The sequence below is a fragment of the Harpegnathos saltator genome, unplaced genomic scaffold (assembly GCF_003227715.2).
Source record: "Harpegnathos saltator strain DR-91 unplaced genomic scaffold, Hsal_v8.6 scaffold580, whole genome shotgun sequence".
NCBI lineage: Eukaryota > Metazoa > Arthropoda > Insecta > Hymenoptera > Formicidae > Harpegnathos > Harpegnathos saltator.
The window spans coordinates 84,753-98,309 of NW_020230405.1; the positions used below are offsets into that span (position 1 = coordinate 84,753).

The 13,557-nt window shown below is 43.4% G+C and overlaps 1 protein-coding gene and 1 long non-coding RNA gene across 3 annotated transcripts; both read right to left on the reverse strand.

Annotated features, from left to right (window-relative positions):
* Positions 1-2,215: 2,215 nt before the first annotated feature.
* LOC112589688 (uncharacterized) lies at positions 2,216-2,635 on the reverse strand. 2 transcript variants are annotated; one of them, XR_003113699.1, is made up of 2 exons: positions 2,381-2,635; positions 2,216-2,337 (listed from the first exon to the last, which is right to left on the reverse strand). It is a non-coding gene; the product is annotated as an uncharacterized LOC112589688 (long non-coding RNA). The 2 variants fall into 2 exon arrangements; XR_003113700.1 differs by having other exon boundaries at positions 2,216-2,333; positions 2,381-2,625.
* A 9,235-nt stretch (positions 2,636-11,870) lies between these two features.
* Positions 11,871-12,827, reverse strand: LOC105188038 (uncharacterized). Its single transcript, XM_011149259.2, has one exon. It carries the CDS (start codon positions 12,825-12,827, stop codon positions 11,871-11,873), a length of 957 nt encoding a protein of 318 aa, XP_011147561.2.
* Between the last annotated feature and the right edge of the window lie 730 nt (positions 12,828-13,557).

Genomic DNA, 13,557 nt, shown 5'->3' on the forward strand with positions numbered 1-13,557 from the left:
ACCTGTGCTGAATTGGGAAATTGCGCACGACATCCTGTCACCACTGCGGACACAACCATGACTCCGCGCAGCACACACTCTAGGACTGCCCCGCCTGGAGTGCTGAGCGCGGAGTCATGGTCCGGGCTACGGGCCGAGATCTCTCGCTCCCGGGGATAATTAGGGCGATCCTTGGGAGCGAGAAGAGATGGAACGCATTCTCCTCCTTCTGCGAATCGGTGATGACGCAGAAGGAGGAGGCAGAGGAAATGCGAAGGAGGGCAGAGGATCGGGGAAGGAAACGCAGGCGGCGCGAGAGACACCGCTAGTGGAGAGGAGGGAGGAGTAGGAGCAGGGAGGGGGATGCTGACTCATCGGAGGAAGATGAGCTTAGGAGGATGGTGGGTCCACCACCTCCTCCTCCCCCTCCCCCTCCTGCTCCCCCTCCGGTTCCAGCGGGAGGAGGGACCCGTAGAGGGCGTGGTGCCTCTGGCGGGGTCCGAGGAAGACAAGCGATGGATGGAAACAGGGGAGTGGCGGTGGTGATGCTGCAGAGGTTGACCCCCCTAATGATGACGGCAGCGCTGCTGACTGTCCCCTACGGGGACGATGGCGGTGACACCACCACCACCACCCCCTACTGCCCCTCCTACGGCAGCAGCAACGGAAGATGGAGACGGGTGGAGGACGCGGCTCAGGCCCAGGCCCCACACCCGCATACCACCGACTCCCCTCAAAAAGGGGGTCGGATAATAATAAGGGGAGAGAGGGTGTAGATGATGATTAATCATCAAACAAAATACCTCCCCCCCAAACCGCAAATCCGATGTATGTCGGATATGCGGGAGGAGGGGTCACTAGGACCCCCATCTCATTCCTCCGCGGAGGTGGGGGAGCCCGGCGGCTAGGGGAACTTTCCCCCCGTAACCTCCGGGCAGGAGGGTGGGGCACCGGGCGGGGACTCCCGGTGCCCCCAACCAGTCCTCCCAAGGGTGGCTGACTGATACGGTGGGTTAGTCAGCCATGCAACATGTACTGGCGGCGCCTCATCTGGTCAGGGACGGTGGTTGAAGCGGGCTCCGGCCGGCTTCCCCCTTCCTGACCGAAGAGATGAGGCGTGAGAGGCGGGAAAGGGGAGCGGTAGTCGAAGCGAGCCCTCGAGCTGGCTTCCCCCCTCCCCTGGGGAGCGGTGGTCGAAGCGAACCTCCGGGTTGGCTTCCCCCCCCCGCCCCTCAGGGACAGAGGGCATAATGCTTGGACTCGGGGCCCCGATAAGCAGTTACGCGGCTCCGGGGCCCTGATGCCAGTCCCTTCGCAGCGCCACCCGGGGAGGTTTTAGCCGGTAGGAGTCCGGCATAACCCTGGCCCTTCCCCGACGGTCAGGGTATCCATAATGGATTTCCTCCTCGTCAAAAAAAAAAAAAGAAAAAAGAGGTGCGCGATAAGAATTTATAAATATCATAACATGGGAAAGCATGAGTTTCCGAAGATCAAAGGCTAGTAATATCATATAACAGCATGAAAGATTGTCTGGTCGGTCCGTCTTCAAAGAAAATTATTGCTCCGAACGGGAAGTTATTTAAGGTTATTTGGAGAGGAGATATATGGCCAAAATGACTCAGCGGATCTTTTCCGACGGAAATAGAGGAAACTCCGGTGATTAAAGCAGAGAGAAAAAAAAGAGATATCTGTGTGTATGACGTCACTGTTCTCGGAGGGTAATGAATATTTGGTCATATAATATAAAATGCAATCCGCCCTACTTGACAACAAATTCGAAGTACGCGGGGTCCGTAGGACGTAACAAGATTATATTGATTTTCACTCTAATAAATTGAATTTTTCGAAACTTATAAAGAGCACGTTGCACGCTGACATTTTTGCAAGATTTAGAATTAATTTGGAAATGATCTGCACTATACGTTTGGCAAAGATCCGGATCACATTCCCTGACAGCCAGATAACAAGGACACTGATTTGTATTGCATTGCGCTTTACACCTACACTCAGGAAATCTGTTCTGGCATTCGCTGCTGCACTGATAAAACTTCTCGCAGAAGTTTTGTGCTTGTATACATGGGCATGAATTACCATATTAACAGCCGGTATGACCACAAAGTGCAAAATTATGCACGTGATTAGCACCTATTCATTCAAATGAAACGTATGAATTAGAGGCAAATAAGATGAGGGGATAGTATAAAATTTAACATATCCGAGTCCTTCTTAACTTGTATTTTCCGGCAATGCATAGACCACAACCGATGCTTTTTTCTTTTTTCGCGGCGGTGTGAAGTCCTTGAGATTTTCTATAGCAGGAATGTCCGAAGCTTCTTTCTGCGCAAATTCGTAAACTTCCTTGCTTGTTTTTGTTAATAATCATTTTTGTTAATAATGATACTTCTTAATCAATCACTGATGTTTAATCAAAAAATATCCTAATCAATCACTAATGTATCCCACTGATGATGACGATGCACTGATGTTGCGTGCTTAATGTATGTATATATTCTTAATCAATCACTGATGTTTAATAAAAAAAATCCTAATCAATCACTAATGTATATCCCACTGATGACGATGCACCGATGTTGCATACTTAACCCACCATTTCTTCCCAGTGTTGCGTATACGCAACACGAAGTTTAACTTCACAAAATGCAGTTAAAATGAACTTATTTCACAATTAGTCTAACACTTCGTGAAAAAAAATAATTATTGATAATTAATTATATAAACTTCGTATTGCGTATACGCAATATTAGGAAGAAATGGGTTATGTATGTATACTACTATTCAGCGCTCTCGTAGCGCCCCTGGTGTCGGAAAAACGAGAAGTACAAATCCTCTCTCCTCGGCGGTCTATTCTTTTCTCTCTTATTCTCTATCGCTTGCTCACTCGCACTCGCTGCTCTTTGCATCTTCAGCGCGCTCGTAACGCCTCTGGTGTCAGAAAAACGAGAAGCACAAATCCCCTCTCCTCGGCGGTCTAGCGTTTCTTTCTTACTTTCTTACTGAATGATAATTTCTGTGATTGAGACTTTAATCTTAAAATATCTCCATTTAGAGACAACATACACAAAAACCACAAGAACACTTTTCTTCCTATTTTTTAAGGCTGAATCGATTGGGACTAAAAAAACATCGATCGGTTCAGCCATTCCTGAGATATGAATATCTCACCTCGTTTCAACTCGCAGTTTCGCGTATAATAGGCACTACCGTGCCTCTTGATATGAAAAATTGCGCATTACGGAATGTTCTAAACATTTTCAATTGGTGGTCTTGGAGATAATTGTACGACGCTTAATAAAACATTATTTCAAATGTATGTTCAGATGTTTCTTCCAACATGCTTATCCCCTGTCACCTCTTAGGATTTTATATGATAATTGTGTTTGATAAAAATACAGTTCTTTATTTGCGGTATGATAATTATTAGACGTTCGAGAGACGTTCAATAGACGTTTGATAGACGTTCGATAGACGTCCGAGAGACGTTCGAGAGACGTTCGAGAGACGTTCGAGAGATGTTCGAGAGACGTTCGAGAGACGTTCGATAGACGTTCGAGAGACGTTCGATAAACGTTCGATAGGCGGGACCCAGGTTCGATAGTAATCGCGGGGCCCATGTTTGAGCCTACTTACATCCCGGCACGTTTCTCTCTCTGGACATGTGCGTGATGTCACGGCCGCCATCTTATCCGTAAACGTGACGTCTACTAACAATAGGCGACGGTGGTCTAGGAGGTTGGAGCGTTCGATAGTAGCCGCAGGATCCAGGTTCGAGCCTACCTAGATTCCGGCACGTTTTTCTCTGGACATGTGCGTGACGTCGTCACGGCCGCCCTGTCTTACCCGTAAACGTGACGTCTGCTAGCAATAGGCGACGGTGGTCTTAAGAGGTTGGAGCGTTCGACAGTAGCTGCAGGACCCAGGTTCGAGTCTAGCAACAACACCCGGCCCGTTTTTCTCTGGACATGTGCGTAACGTTAATGGCTGCCATCTCTTACCCGTAAACGTGACGTCTACTAGCAATAGGAGGCAGTAGTCTAGAAGGTTCTCGAGCGTTCGATAGCAACCGCGGGGCCCTCAGGTTCGATCCTACCTACATCCCGGCACGTTTTTCTCTGGACATGTGCGTGACGTCACGGCCACCCGGCGCCATCTTGCCCATAGAATCAAACAATTCTGGGGAGGAGGGAGGGTATCAATAGGGAGGTATTAATTAAAATATTTCGTTAATAAAGTCAGGTTTGAAAATATTTCATTAAAAAGATCAGGCTTTTGAAAATTCATTTTAAAAAGTGGGTTAGAATCTCCCTTGTTTATAACTACTTTAAATCCTTGAAAATAAATGCAGTAGTGGAAAATGCAGGCTTAACAGGAGAGCATCGTAAGAACTCTTCTAGAGCGCGAGTGCGAGATTCAAGAAGCAGGAGTTCGTCAAATAACGGTGGTTCGTCGGAGTCACTTGATTTGACATTCCACGCCTTTCGGGTTACTGAATCTAATTTTTGAACTACAAAGTAAACGAGAATATCGTTCCATAAATTATCAGATGTACGTTTTAAACTTTGTAACAACGCGACAGCGATGTTTATTTTATCACGCAGTTGTAGATCGCACACAGACTCTCGAGGAATGACCATCAAATTTCAGCAGTGTCGACAAATGTAAATTTAATAATCAACGCCGGATCTCCAAATGCGCTACCAATGCTTGCTACGCAACAGGAAAATTATCCGTTGTTACCGTTAAACTCGAAATGCATTCGAGCGCGCGGCCTCGTACACAGGAAGTAACATAATGCGTCTGCGTGAAATTATTTAAATCTTTATTGTGGAGGATAAAAGCAGTAAATCGATCGCGGAAATGCTCCTAGTCGCCATTACGTCTGTCGAATGGCGGTAACTGAATTGATGGCAATAAAAAATGCAGTTGAATCCGAAGGTGTATGAAGTTTAGAATTGGATCTCATGGAACTTATAGGATGCTCCAATTTTTCAAGGCATTCCGCCATATAATCGAGAGCTGATATGTAGATATCTTCTATTGCGTCAAACAAGTCGTCTTGGAAATATGGAATGGACGCCTTACTGGCCTCTGATGTCATCTTGGATATGGAGACGTGTCCGTCCACGAATTGCATCCAGTTTTCCTTGAAAATACTCATCCAGGAGCGTATTTTCCGTGGTGTTAGATGTGCTTTCCCAATTTTCATGAAATTATCAAGAGTGCGGTCGATTAACTGTTTCAGTTGAAGCTGCCTGGCGAGTGCCTCCGACATATCAAACAATTAAGAGGAATGTCTTTTTTCCGGACGGCTCTTTACACGTTCTCCGATCCAGCTCGAAGGACCAAATGTTTCGGATGATCGACTTGAATGGTTTTGGCCGATCTCCTGATGCCAGCACAACCCAGCTCTGAGTTCGGAAACGTGTATGATCGTCGTTGAATTTTGGTGCAGTAATTGACACGGCGGATGTTGACTGTCGAAAACAAATTATTCTGACTGCAGAGCCGAACAGCCGACGTTACAGAGTAAGCACGGAAGTACGAAATCTGTGCACAGAGAAATGTCCAGTAGGACGAGGTGAGCTGCAGATTGAGAAGATTTCATCAAGCTGAAATCGCAGCAACTCTCCTTGCCATCAAGACGTCACAAGCTTTATCAGATCAAATGTTTTGGAAGGATCGACTTCCGATTTGAACAATCGCAATCCACTGAATTTACCGTTTAGCGTGCGATGTGCCGAGCGACAAAGGCGTTCCGTAAACATCTCATTATCAACAGTCTCTGATCACGTAAAAACAGAATTCTTCACGCTTCCAGAAAAATATAACAATTTGACTGATTTAGTTCGAAATGCTTAATCTCGAATAACTATAAAAATACAAACGAGCAGAACGGAATGTTAATTACGTTCAGGAAGTACAAGATATTCTTACTTTTAAGCGTATCTACGAATTTATATTCTTTTGTAAAGATTAATTAACACCCATCTTTCTCGTTGGTATTTTTATAGTTTATTTTGCAGTTAAAAAACTTGCATAATATTGAATATTTTGAACTTGACTCCGATAAACCTCCTTGTTAAAAAGGAAGTAAAAATACCACTTCATAAGACGCAACTGCTAGGACAAAAGAACTGGATGAATGAGGGTATATTCAGTATTGAAAGTGAAGTAAGCGATCCTATTCAACAGATGAGATCAGATCACATTACTCCTACCTTTCATAAGAAATTTAAGGTTATTATAGACCCAGATTACTGAAATAACTAAAACAGAAACTATCCTGAGAATATCCTGATCTGGTATATAGACGAATCCAGCATAGACTCAGGTAAAGAAGTTGAAATATATGACGAGAGATCAAAGGCAAAGATTAGTCTGCCACTGGGGATGCTTGCACAATCTTCCAAGTTGAAATATACAAACTGCTAAACTGCTGTGTAAGGGAAAATATTAGAAGAGCCCATGTAAATAAGCATATTCTCATCTTTTCAGATAGTCAGGCTGCGCTGAAGGCTATTGCGAGACCTACATTGACCTCCAGATTTGTTTTAGAATGTATTGACACTCTTACGACTCCAGCTGGCCGGAACAAGGTTCAACTTTTGTGGGTACCAGAACACAATGGAGTGGAGGGAAATGAGAAACCTAATAAACTAGCCAGACAGGGAGCTACTTCTCATTATATTGGCCCGAAGCGGGTGCTAGGTATTTCCAAATGCACAACCAGGGCCGTTACCGGCTGATGGGCGTATGAGTAACAGATTAGAATCCGGAAAACCATTCCGGGTATTAAGCATGGAATATTATTTATAGATAGACTATGCCAAAAAAGAGCTAAAATTCTGCTAAAACATATCAGCTCAAAATTATGGTGGCCACTCTAGCAAAGCATGCACCTACGAAAAAACACTTATTCAACTGGAGGCTGTATCAAGGTGACCAAAATTGCAGATTCTATGGACAAACCCCAGAAACAGTCAACCATATAGTCGTAGAATGCGACGCTTTGCCTCGCAATAGATTAAGGACATTGAGGAACGTATTTGCTGACTCCAAAGATATCAGCACAGGTTCGTACTCGAACATGCTCTCCTTTATAAGGGAGACAGAGATTATGAACTGGTGCTATTAGATAATAAACTTAATTCCTGTCGCTTGCTACTAGAGGGTACTGGCTCCAACGCTAGCGAATTTCAACGGTAAAGTCGCATATTTGTTGTAGTTTAAGCTTACTGTGAAAGTGATTCAGTTTTTATAAATTAAATTTCTCGACGCCAAGATTAGATTAGATAGTTTGATTTTCCAATCGATTGAAAACGAACCGCGATAAGCAATTTTTCCGATATGTGCTCTATTACTTCGACCGCAAGAAAACCGCAGCTAAAACGCATCATATATTATCCGAAGGGTATGGTGATGAAATTCCATCGAAAAGAACATGTAGAGTTTGGTTTGAATGCTTTCGAAATGATTATTTTGACGTGAAAGGTAAAGAACGTCCCGGACAGTCGAAAAAATTTGAAGATGTTGAGCTACAAGAATTGCTCGATGAGAATCCAGCTCAAATGTTTTTAAAGTTGTTGAAAGCGTTAAATGTTACTCCAATGGCCGTCTCAAAACTCTTGCATGCGATGGAAAAAATTCACAAGAAAGAGACATAGCTACCACATGAGTTGTCAAAAAATGCCATTTTGAATCATTTGTTTATCGCAACTCCTTTGCTTGCCAGGCAAAGAAAAAAAAGTTTGTTGTAGCGTATTGTGACGCGGTGAAAATTGGATTTATTTTTAATATTATAATATTATATTTGCTATTACCGCGATTTTTAAAATTTTCAAATTTTAAAAATAATATGTATGAATGTTATCACATGCGTCGATGAGCACATCGCACAAAGCGCCCAACATCAACACCTACGTGGTGCGCGCGCAGACGGTTAATTGTTTCGCCCTTGCCTGCCTTTTGTAGCTAGCCTGTAATAGACGAACTATTTATCTTAATAAATCAGTAACTAAGCATCGGATAACATTTTGCAAGAGAAAAAACAGATTCTTAGAATTTGCTCAAAAATATGGTATATTGAAGACAAGAAATTATTCCAGATCATCCAGTATATATATATTATAAATTGTGGAGAGGGCGATTACCGAAGGAATTCAGATGAAATGTACAAACAGCGAAAAGAAGAAGTAAAAAAGGAAGAGCGTGTGAAGGAATGGGAATAAAGAGAGAAATAGTAGTAGGAGAGGAATAAGTACTATGGGGGTAGGTATGGCCAGTCAAAACATTCCCACTCCACTCTCTGGTGCCACTAGACCACGCCCACCGGCGCCAGAGGGTCGATTAGAGGGAGAATGTTTTGAGTGGCCATACCTACCCCCAAGGCTGAAAATGGCGGAAATTGGAATTACCGGAATAAAAATTAGCGTAATCTGAATATTAAATATTTATTATTCATATTAGGCGTTGTTGTGATTCTTTAGCTATTGGTCAGCTGGTTAATTTGCATATTACTTTTGGAAAAATTTCCTAGGCACTCTGCGAGGCTCGAACACGGGACCTCAAAGGCTCTTGAGTCAAACGTCTTACCACTGCTCTACTGCTACTCTGTGGTAGAAACTGGTTTCATGGCGTACACGTAGAACGGAAAGATGTTGTTGTGTGTGTGTGTGTGTGGTTAGTGCGAAGTCTCTGGAAAAATCCTGTGGACCTGGCCGGATTCGAACTTGGATCCGCTGGCTTTCGAGTCAAGCGTCTTATGAACTACGCTACTGCTATACCCTGATGGAAACAAGCTATATTGTATATATACGAAGAGCATTGACGTCACGCGTGAAAAATTTGGCGAATTCTAGAACTTACGGGACTCGGGACCCCACCATGAGACCCCAGCTCTTGACTCTCCTGAACGTGTGCGAGCATGTTCGAGCAGGTAGGGATCATTTTGAAGACAAAAACTACCCAGCGATTGGAAGATGATACCTCTGGTCTATGTCTACCCAAATATTTTTACCTGTGCGGGTCCCCTCGCTTTCGAACTCGAAAAGTTTACAACGGGATTTGTTACCTCGAACTGAAAATCACAGGGAAGAGCGAAGAGGTGAAGAGAAAGGAATGCACAATATTTTTCATAGAATTAATTCACATTTTATTCTTATATTAGGAGTACAAATAAGTTTCCGCCGTTTTCTATCAAAAATTAGGAATTTATTGTGAAAGAACGGTATATTACGTTTTATTCAAAGCATTGTCCATCACTAGCCACTACTTTTTCCCATCTTTCTGGCAGCATTCGAATACCACGTCGGAAGAACTCTTCATTTTTTGAGGCTACCCACGAATCGACCCAATTTTTAGTATCTTCATATGAGCACTATCTTAACAGCGCTTTATGATGATATCTTCATACCATCATAAAGCGCTGTTTAGACAGGCCATATGCCACCGACAGGAACAAGTGATAATCGGAAGAGGCAATGTCTAGTGAATACGGCGGATAGGGTAGGACTTCCAAATTAAGTGTTTCCAAATAGGTTTTGACCGGTTTTGCAACATGTGGCCGAGCGTTGTCATGTAGGAGAATAATTTTATCGTGTCTGGAGTAGTAATGGGCGCATTTTTCCTTGAGTGCTCGGCTCAATCTCATTAATTGTGTTCGGTGGAGAGTTCCAGTAATGGTTTCGCTCGGTTTGAGCAACTCATAATACACGACATCAAGCTGATCCCACCAAATACACAGCATGAGTTTTTCCATGAATATTCGGTTTGGCTGTCGATGCTGAAGCGTAGTCAGGTGGTCCCCATGATTTTCTCTTCTTTAGGTTATCGTAGTGGATCCATTTTTCATCACCAGTAACTATACGATGCAAAACACCCTTTCTTTTATGCCTGGCAAGCAGCATTTCACACGTGCAAAATCGGCGTTCAACGTCTCTCGGCTTCAGTTTATATGGAACCCAATTTCCTTGTTTTTGAATCATTCACAACGATTTTAAACGATGTGGAATTGCTTGTTGAGTCACTTCTAATGTAAGTGCAAGTTCTTCTTGCGTTTGGCACGAATCTTCCTCGAATAATGCTTCCAACTCCGTGTCTTCATACACTTTCAGCCTTCCACTACGTTCTTTGTCTTCCACGTCAAACTCACCGTTTTTAAACTTTTGAAACCACTCACGACAACTTCTCTCATTTAAAGCAGTCTCACCATATGCTTCTACAAGCAATCGATGCGCCTCAATTGCAGATTTCTTCAAATTAAAGAAGTAAATCAAAAGTTCCCACAAATGACGCTTATTCGGCACAAAACTTGACATTTTCGCAAGCAAAAAGTTATGTGATGCTGATACGGAGTCACTAATACTTCAAGGCTATGTTGTTACCATATGTCCAAACTTACAATAATACGTTTTACATCTGACAATTTCAACATAACCTTCTGGTGGGGTCATCTTTTGTCAAACGGCGGGAACTTATTTGTACTCCTAATACATTTTCCTTAATACGGAATTGAAGCTGGTACACATGGATATGATAATCTAGAGGCTTACATTGACAAAAGATTTTCTTATACATTCGTACAATCAACTGATCGTTTCGTTCACAATCATTAGTAAACATACTGTTAAACTACTCGAGGTTATAACCCCGACACATAAAGTAAAGAAAAACACAACAATAATGACCACAAGTCGTCGATGAGAGCTGTAGCTGAAAGGTATTCCATTGGTAAGTAACGGAATTTCTTCTAAGACGCAGGAGAAATCGTGAGTCCCAGGGTGGCATCCCGTAGCTGTCGAAGTATGTGGCCGCTCCATTCCGATCGCCGTAGAATGCGACCCAGTGCTGTCCCGGACGATCATGATTGTCCGTATTAGCGACTACTGTCGTCGACCTCATCCACACCCTCGGTAGTCTGTCGGCTGGATAGACGCCTGTGTATCTAGCATTGAGATGTTGCAATGCATGTTGAATTTCGAGCGAATTCATTTTATATAATTTCGTTTACCTCTGGTAACGCGATTGTTATAGTCTTCGATGGCTCGACGGAATGTTCCAACACAGTATTTGTCTCGTTTTCCTCTTCTTCAATCGGCGACTGTTCGCTTCCTGATTTGTCGGAATAACTATTTTCCCTGTCTTCCTCGTCGATTTTGGAGGACAAACACCGGGTCATATAGATGTTGTCGCGTTTCCTGATGTTGATTGGACTTTGTTCGATGAACCAGTGTTTCATTTTGTATGCATCGCCTAATGCACAATGATAACGTCTGTGTTTTCTAAATGTGTGGAATGAGCAGCCTTCTATTCGTTCGCTGGGTGAAAGATCACTGGACGTCGGCGAGATATTCTTCAGATTATACACGTTTCGCATTAACAAATTTTGCAAGTAGCTCACTTTTTCCTTGCCTTTTGTCATGAAGACACGAATATGACTCGTAATTTTACACAAGCGCGGATAAAAATATTTTGGGTTAGTTTCCCCATCGTACCACTCGATTCCATGATAATTCAGCGAAAGCCAGTTATTTATCCATCTTGATTTTTCGTTCAATTCCGCAAATGAATACTCTGGAGCTAAGATTAAATGTCCGACAAATGCCTCATTAATACCGACAATAGCCACCTCCTTGAGCACATAGGTATCGTTGCTTTCGCAGAAACACTGCACTTCGATGATCACATCCATGTTCCCGCTGTATTCGCAATTCTGCTTTGCCGAAGCTATACTCTTTACGGCTCGAAGTCGACTGAGTTCTTTTCTCAAAATTTTTACTCTGGAGGAGTAAAATGCCGGAGGAGGAGAATGATGTTGAAAATCTTTACACAGGAAGGGGAAAGACGCCGAAAAGAAAAATGGGAGACATGTTTCTCTAACTGCTATAATCTACAATGACTTGACGAGAAGAATCTATTTCCAGCACACTTTCAAATTCAGCGTAAACTAAGCAATTGACCGTTGTTGTGAGGGCTCTTTCGAATAGTACTTCCATTCGTAAACTACGGCGTTTCACAAGGTTCCATTGGCTCGCGCAATTAGCTGACAGATCAGGAGTGAGATCAAAAGCGAAAGGAGTATAACCAGCAGGATAATCTCCTCTGGATATGGAATTAGTTTCGATCAAAAAGTGAATGTCTGTTCCTGAGAAAAGTGTGTGATACGCCTCGACGTAGAACATCTCGTTACCAGAGAATTTGGGTTGTAACGGTCTGCTAGAGATTTGAGTACCATCGACATACAACGAAAAGAAATTTATTTCATAATACTGGAAATTGAATGGATTTAAATGCCGGGCAGCGTTAAACGCTTTGTTATCGACAAAGCCGACAATTATGCGCTTTGGTATTTGTCCAAAAATGACGTTGTCCAGTGTCTCTCCTACGACGCCGCTATGAATCGTGAATGATTTAACCTCGATTCTCGTGAGGGGGTATTTAGCAGTAGTCCTGGTCAACATTTTCGTATGAGCGAGTAATATGCCTGGGTTTATTGTAGCTCTTCTGATGAGTAGTGTAGCATCTAAAATGCGTATCCGTGACATAGTATTTCCCTCCATAAGGCAGAAGGAGTATTTCGAACGAACAAGCCTCATGCGCACTTCGACACCGTTGATCAAGAATTTATCTTGATTGAAGACGTCGCAGTGAAGATGATCTATGAGATCGAGTGTTCGTCTTCCTTGTACAAAAGTGGCTCGCTTGTCGAGTCCGTGATTGCTTGGTGTCGCTCCAGGTAGAGCATTCATGTTCCCTGCAGTATCGCTGTACCACAGGCACGAAGCCACGTGGAAGGTTTCTACTGATAAAGCATAATTTAATAACACCTCCATGTAAGCACGGTAAGCGTAAGCATTGTTTGGAGAAGACACGAGCTTTTGATTGTTAGATCAAATTGATCTATACGTCAATTTGATACCGAATTTCCATCTGCGAATCGCTGCTGAATCGCAACAAAATCGACCCATTTCTGAAGCGGTTGGTCACTGGTGATGAAAAGTGGATCACTTACGACAACGTCAAGTGAAAACGGTTGTGGTTGAATCGCGGTGAGCCGGCGGAAACGGTGGCCAAGCCAGGATTGACGGCCAGGAAGGTTTTGCTGTGTGTTTGGTGGGATTGGCAGGGAATTATCTACTATGAACTGCTCCCCTACGGCAAAACTCTTAACTCGGAACTGTACTGTCAACAATTGGACCGTCTGAAGGAAGCAATCGCCCAGAAGCAGCCAGCTTTGGCCAATAGGAGAGAAATTGTGTTCCATCAGGACAACGCCAGGCCACACACATCGATAGTGACTCGGCAGAAGCTCCGGGAGTATAAGGTGGATGCATAAGAATCTCCCAACCAAGCGGTTGGGAGGTTCTTATGCATCCACCTTATAGTCCGGATCTGGCACCAAGTGATTACCCTCTGTTCCTGTTCATGGCGAACAATTTTGCTGGTGAAAAATTCGCTTCAAGAGAGGCTTGTGAAAATCGACTGTTTCAATTTTTTACCAATAGGGACGAGGGCTTCTATGAGAGAGGCATAATGAAATTACCTTCAAAATGGCAACAAGTT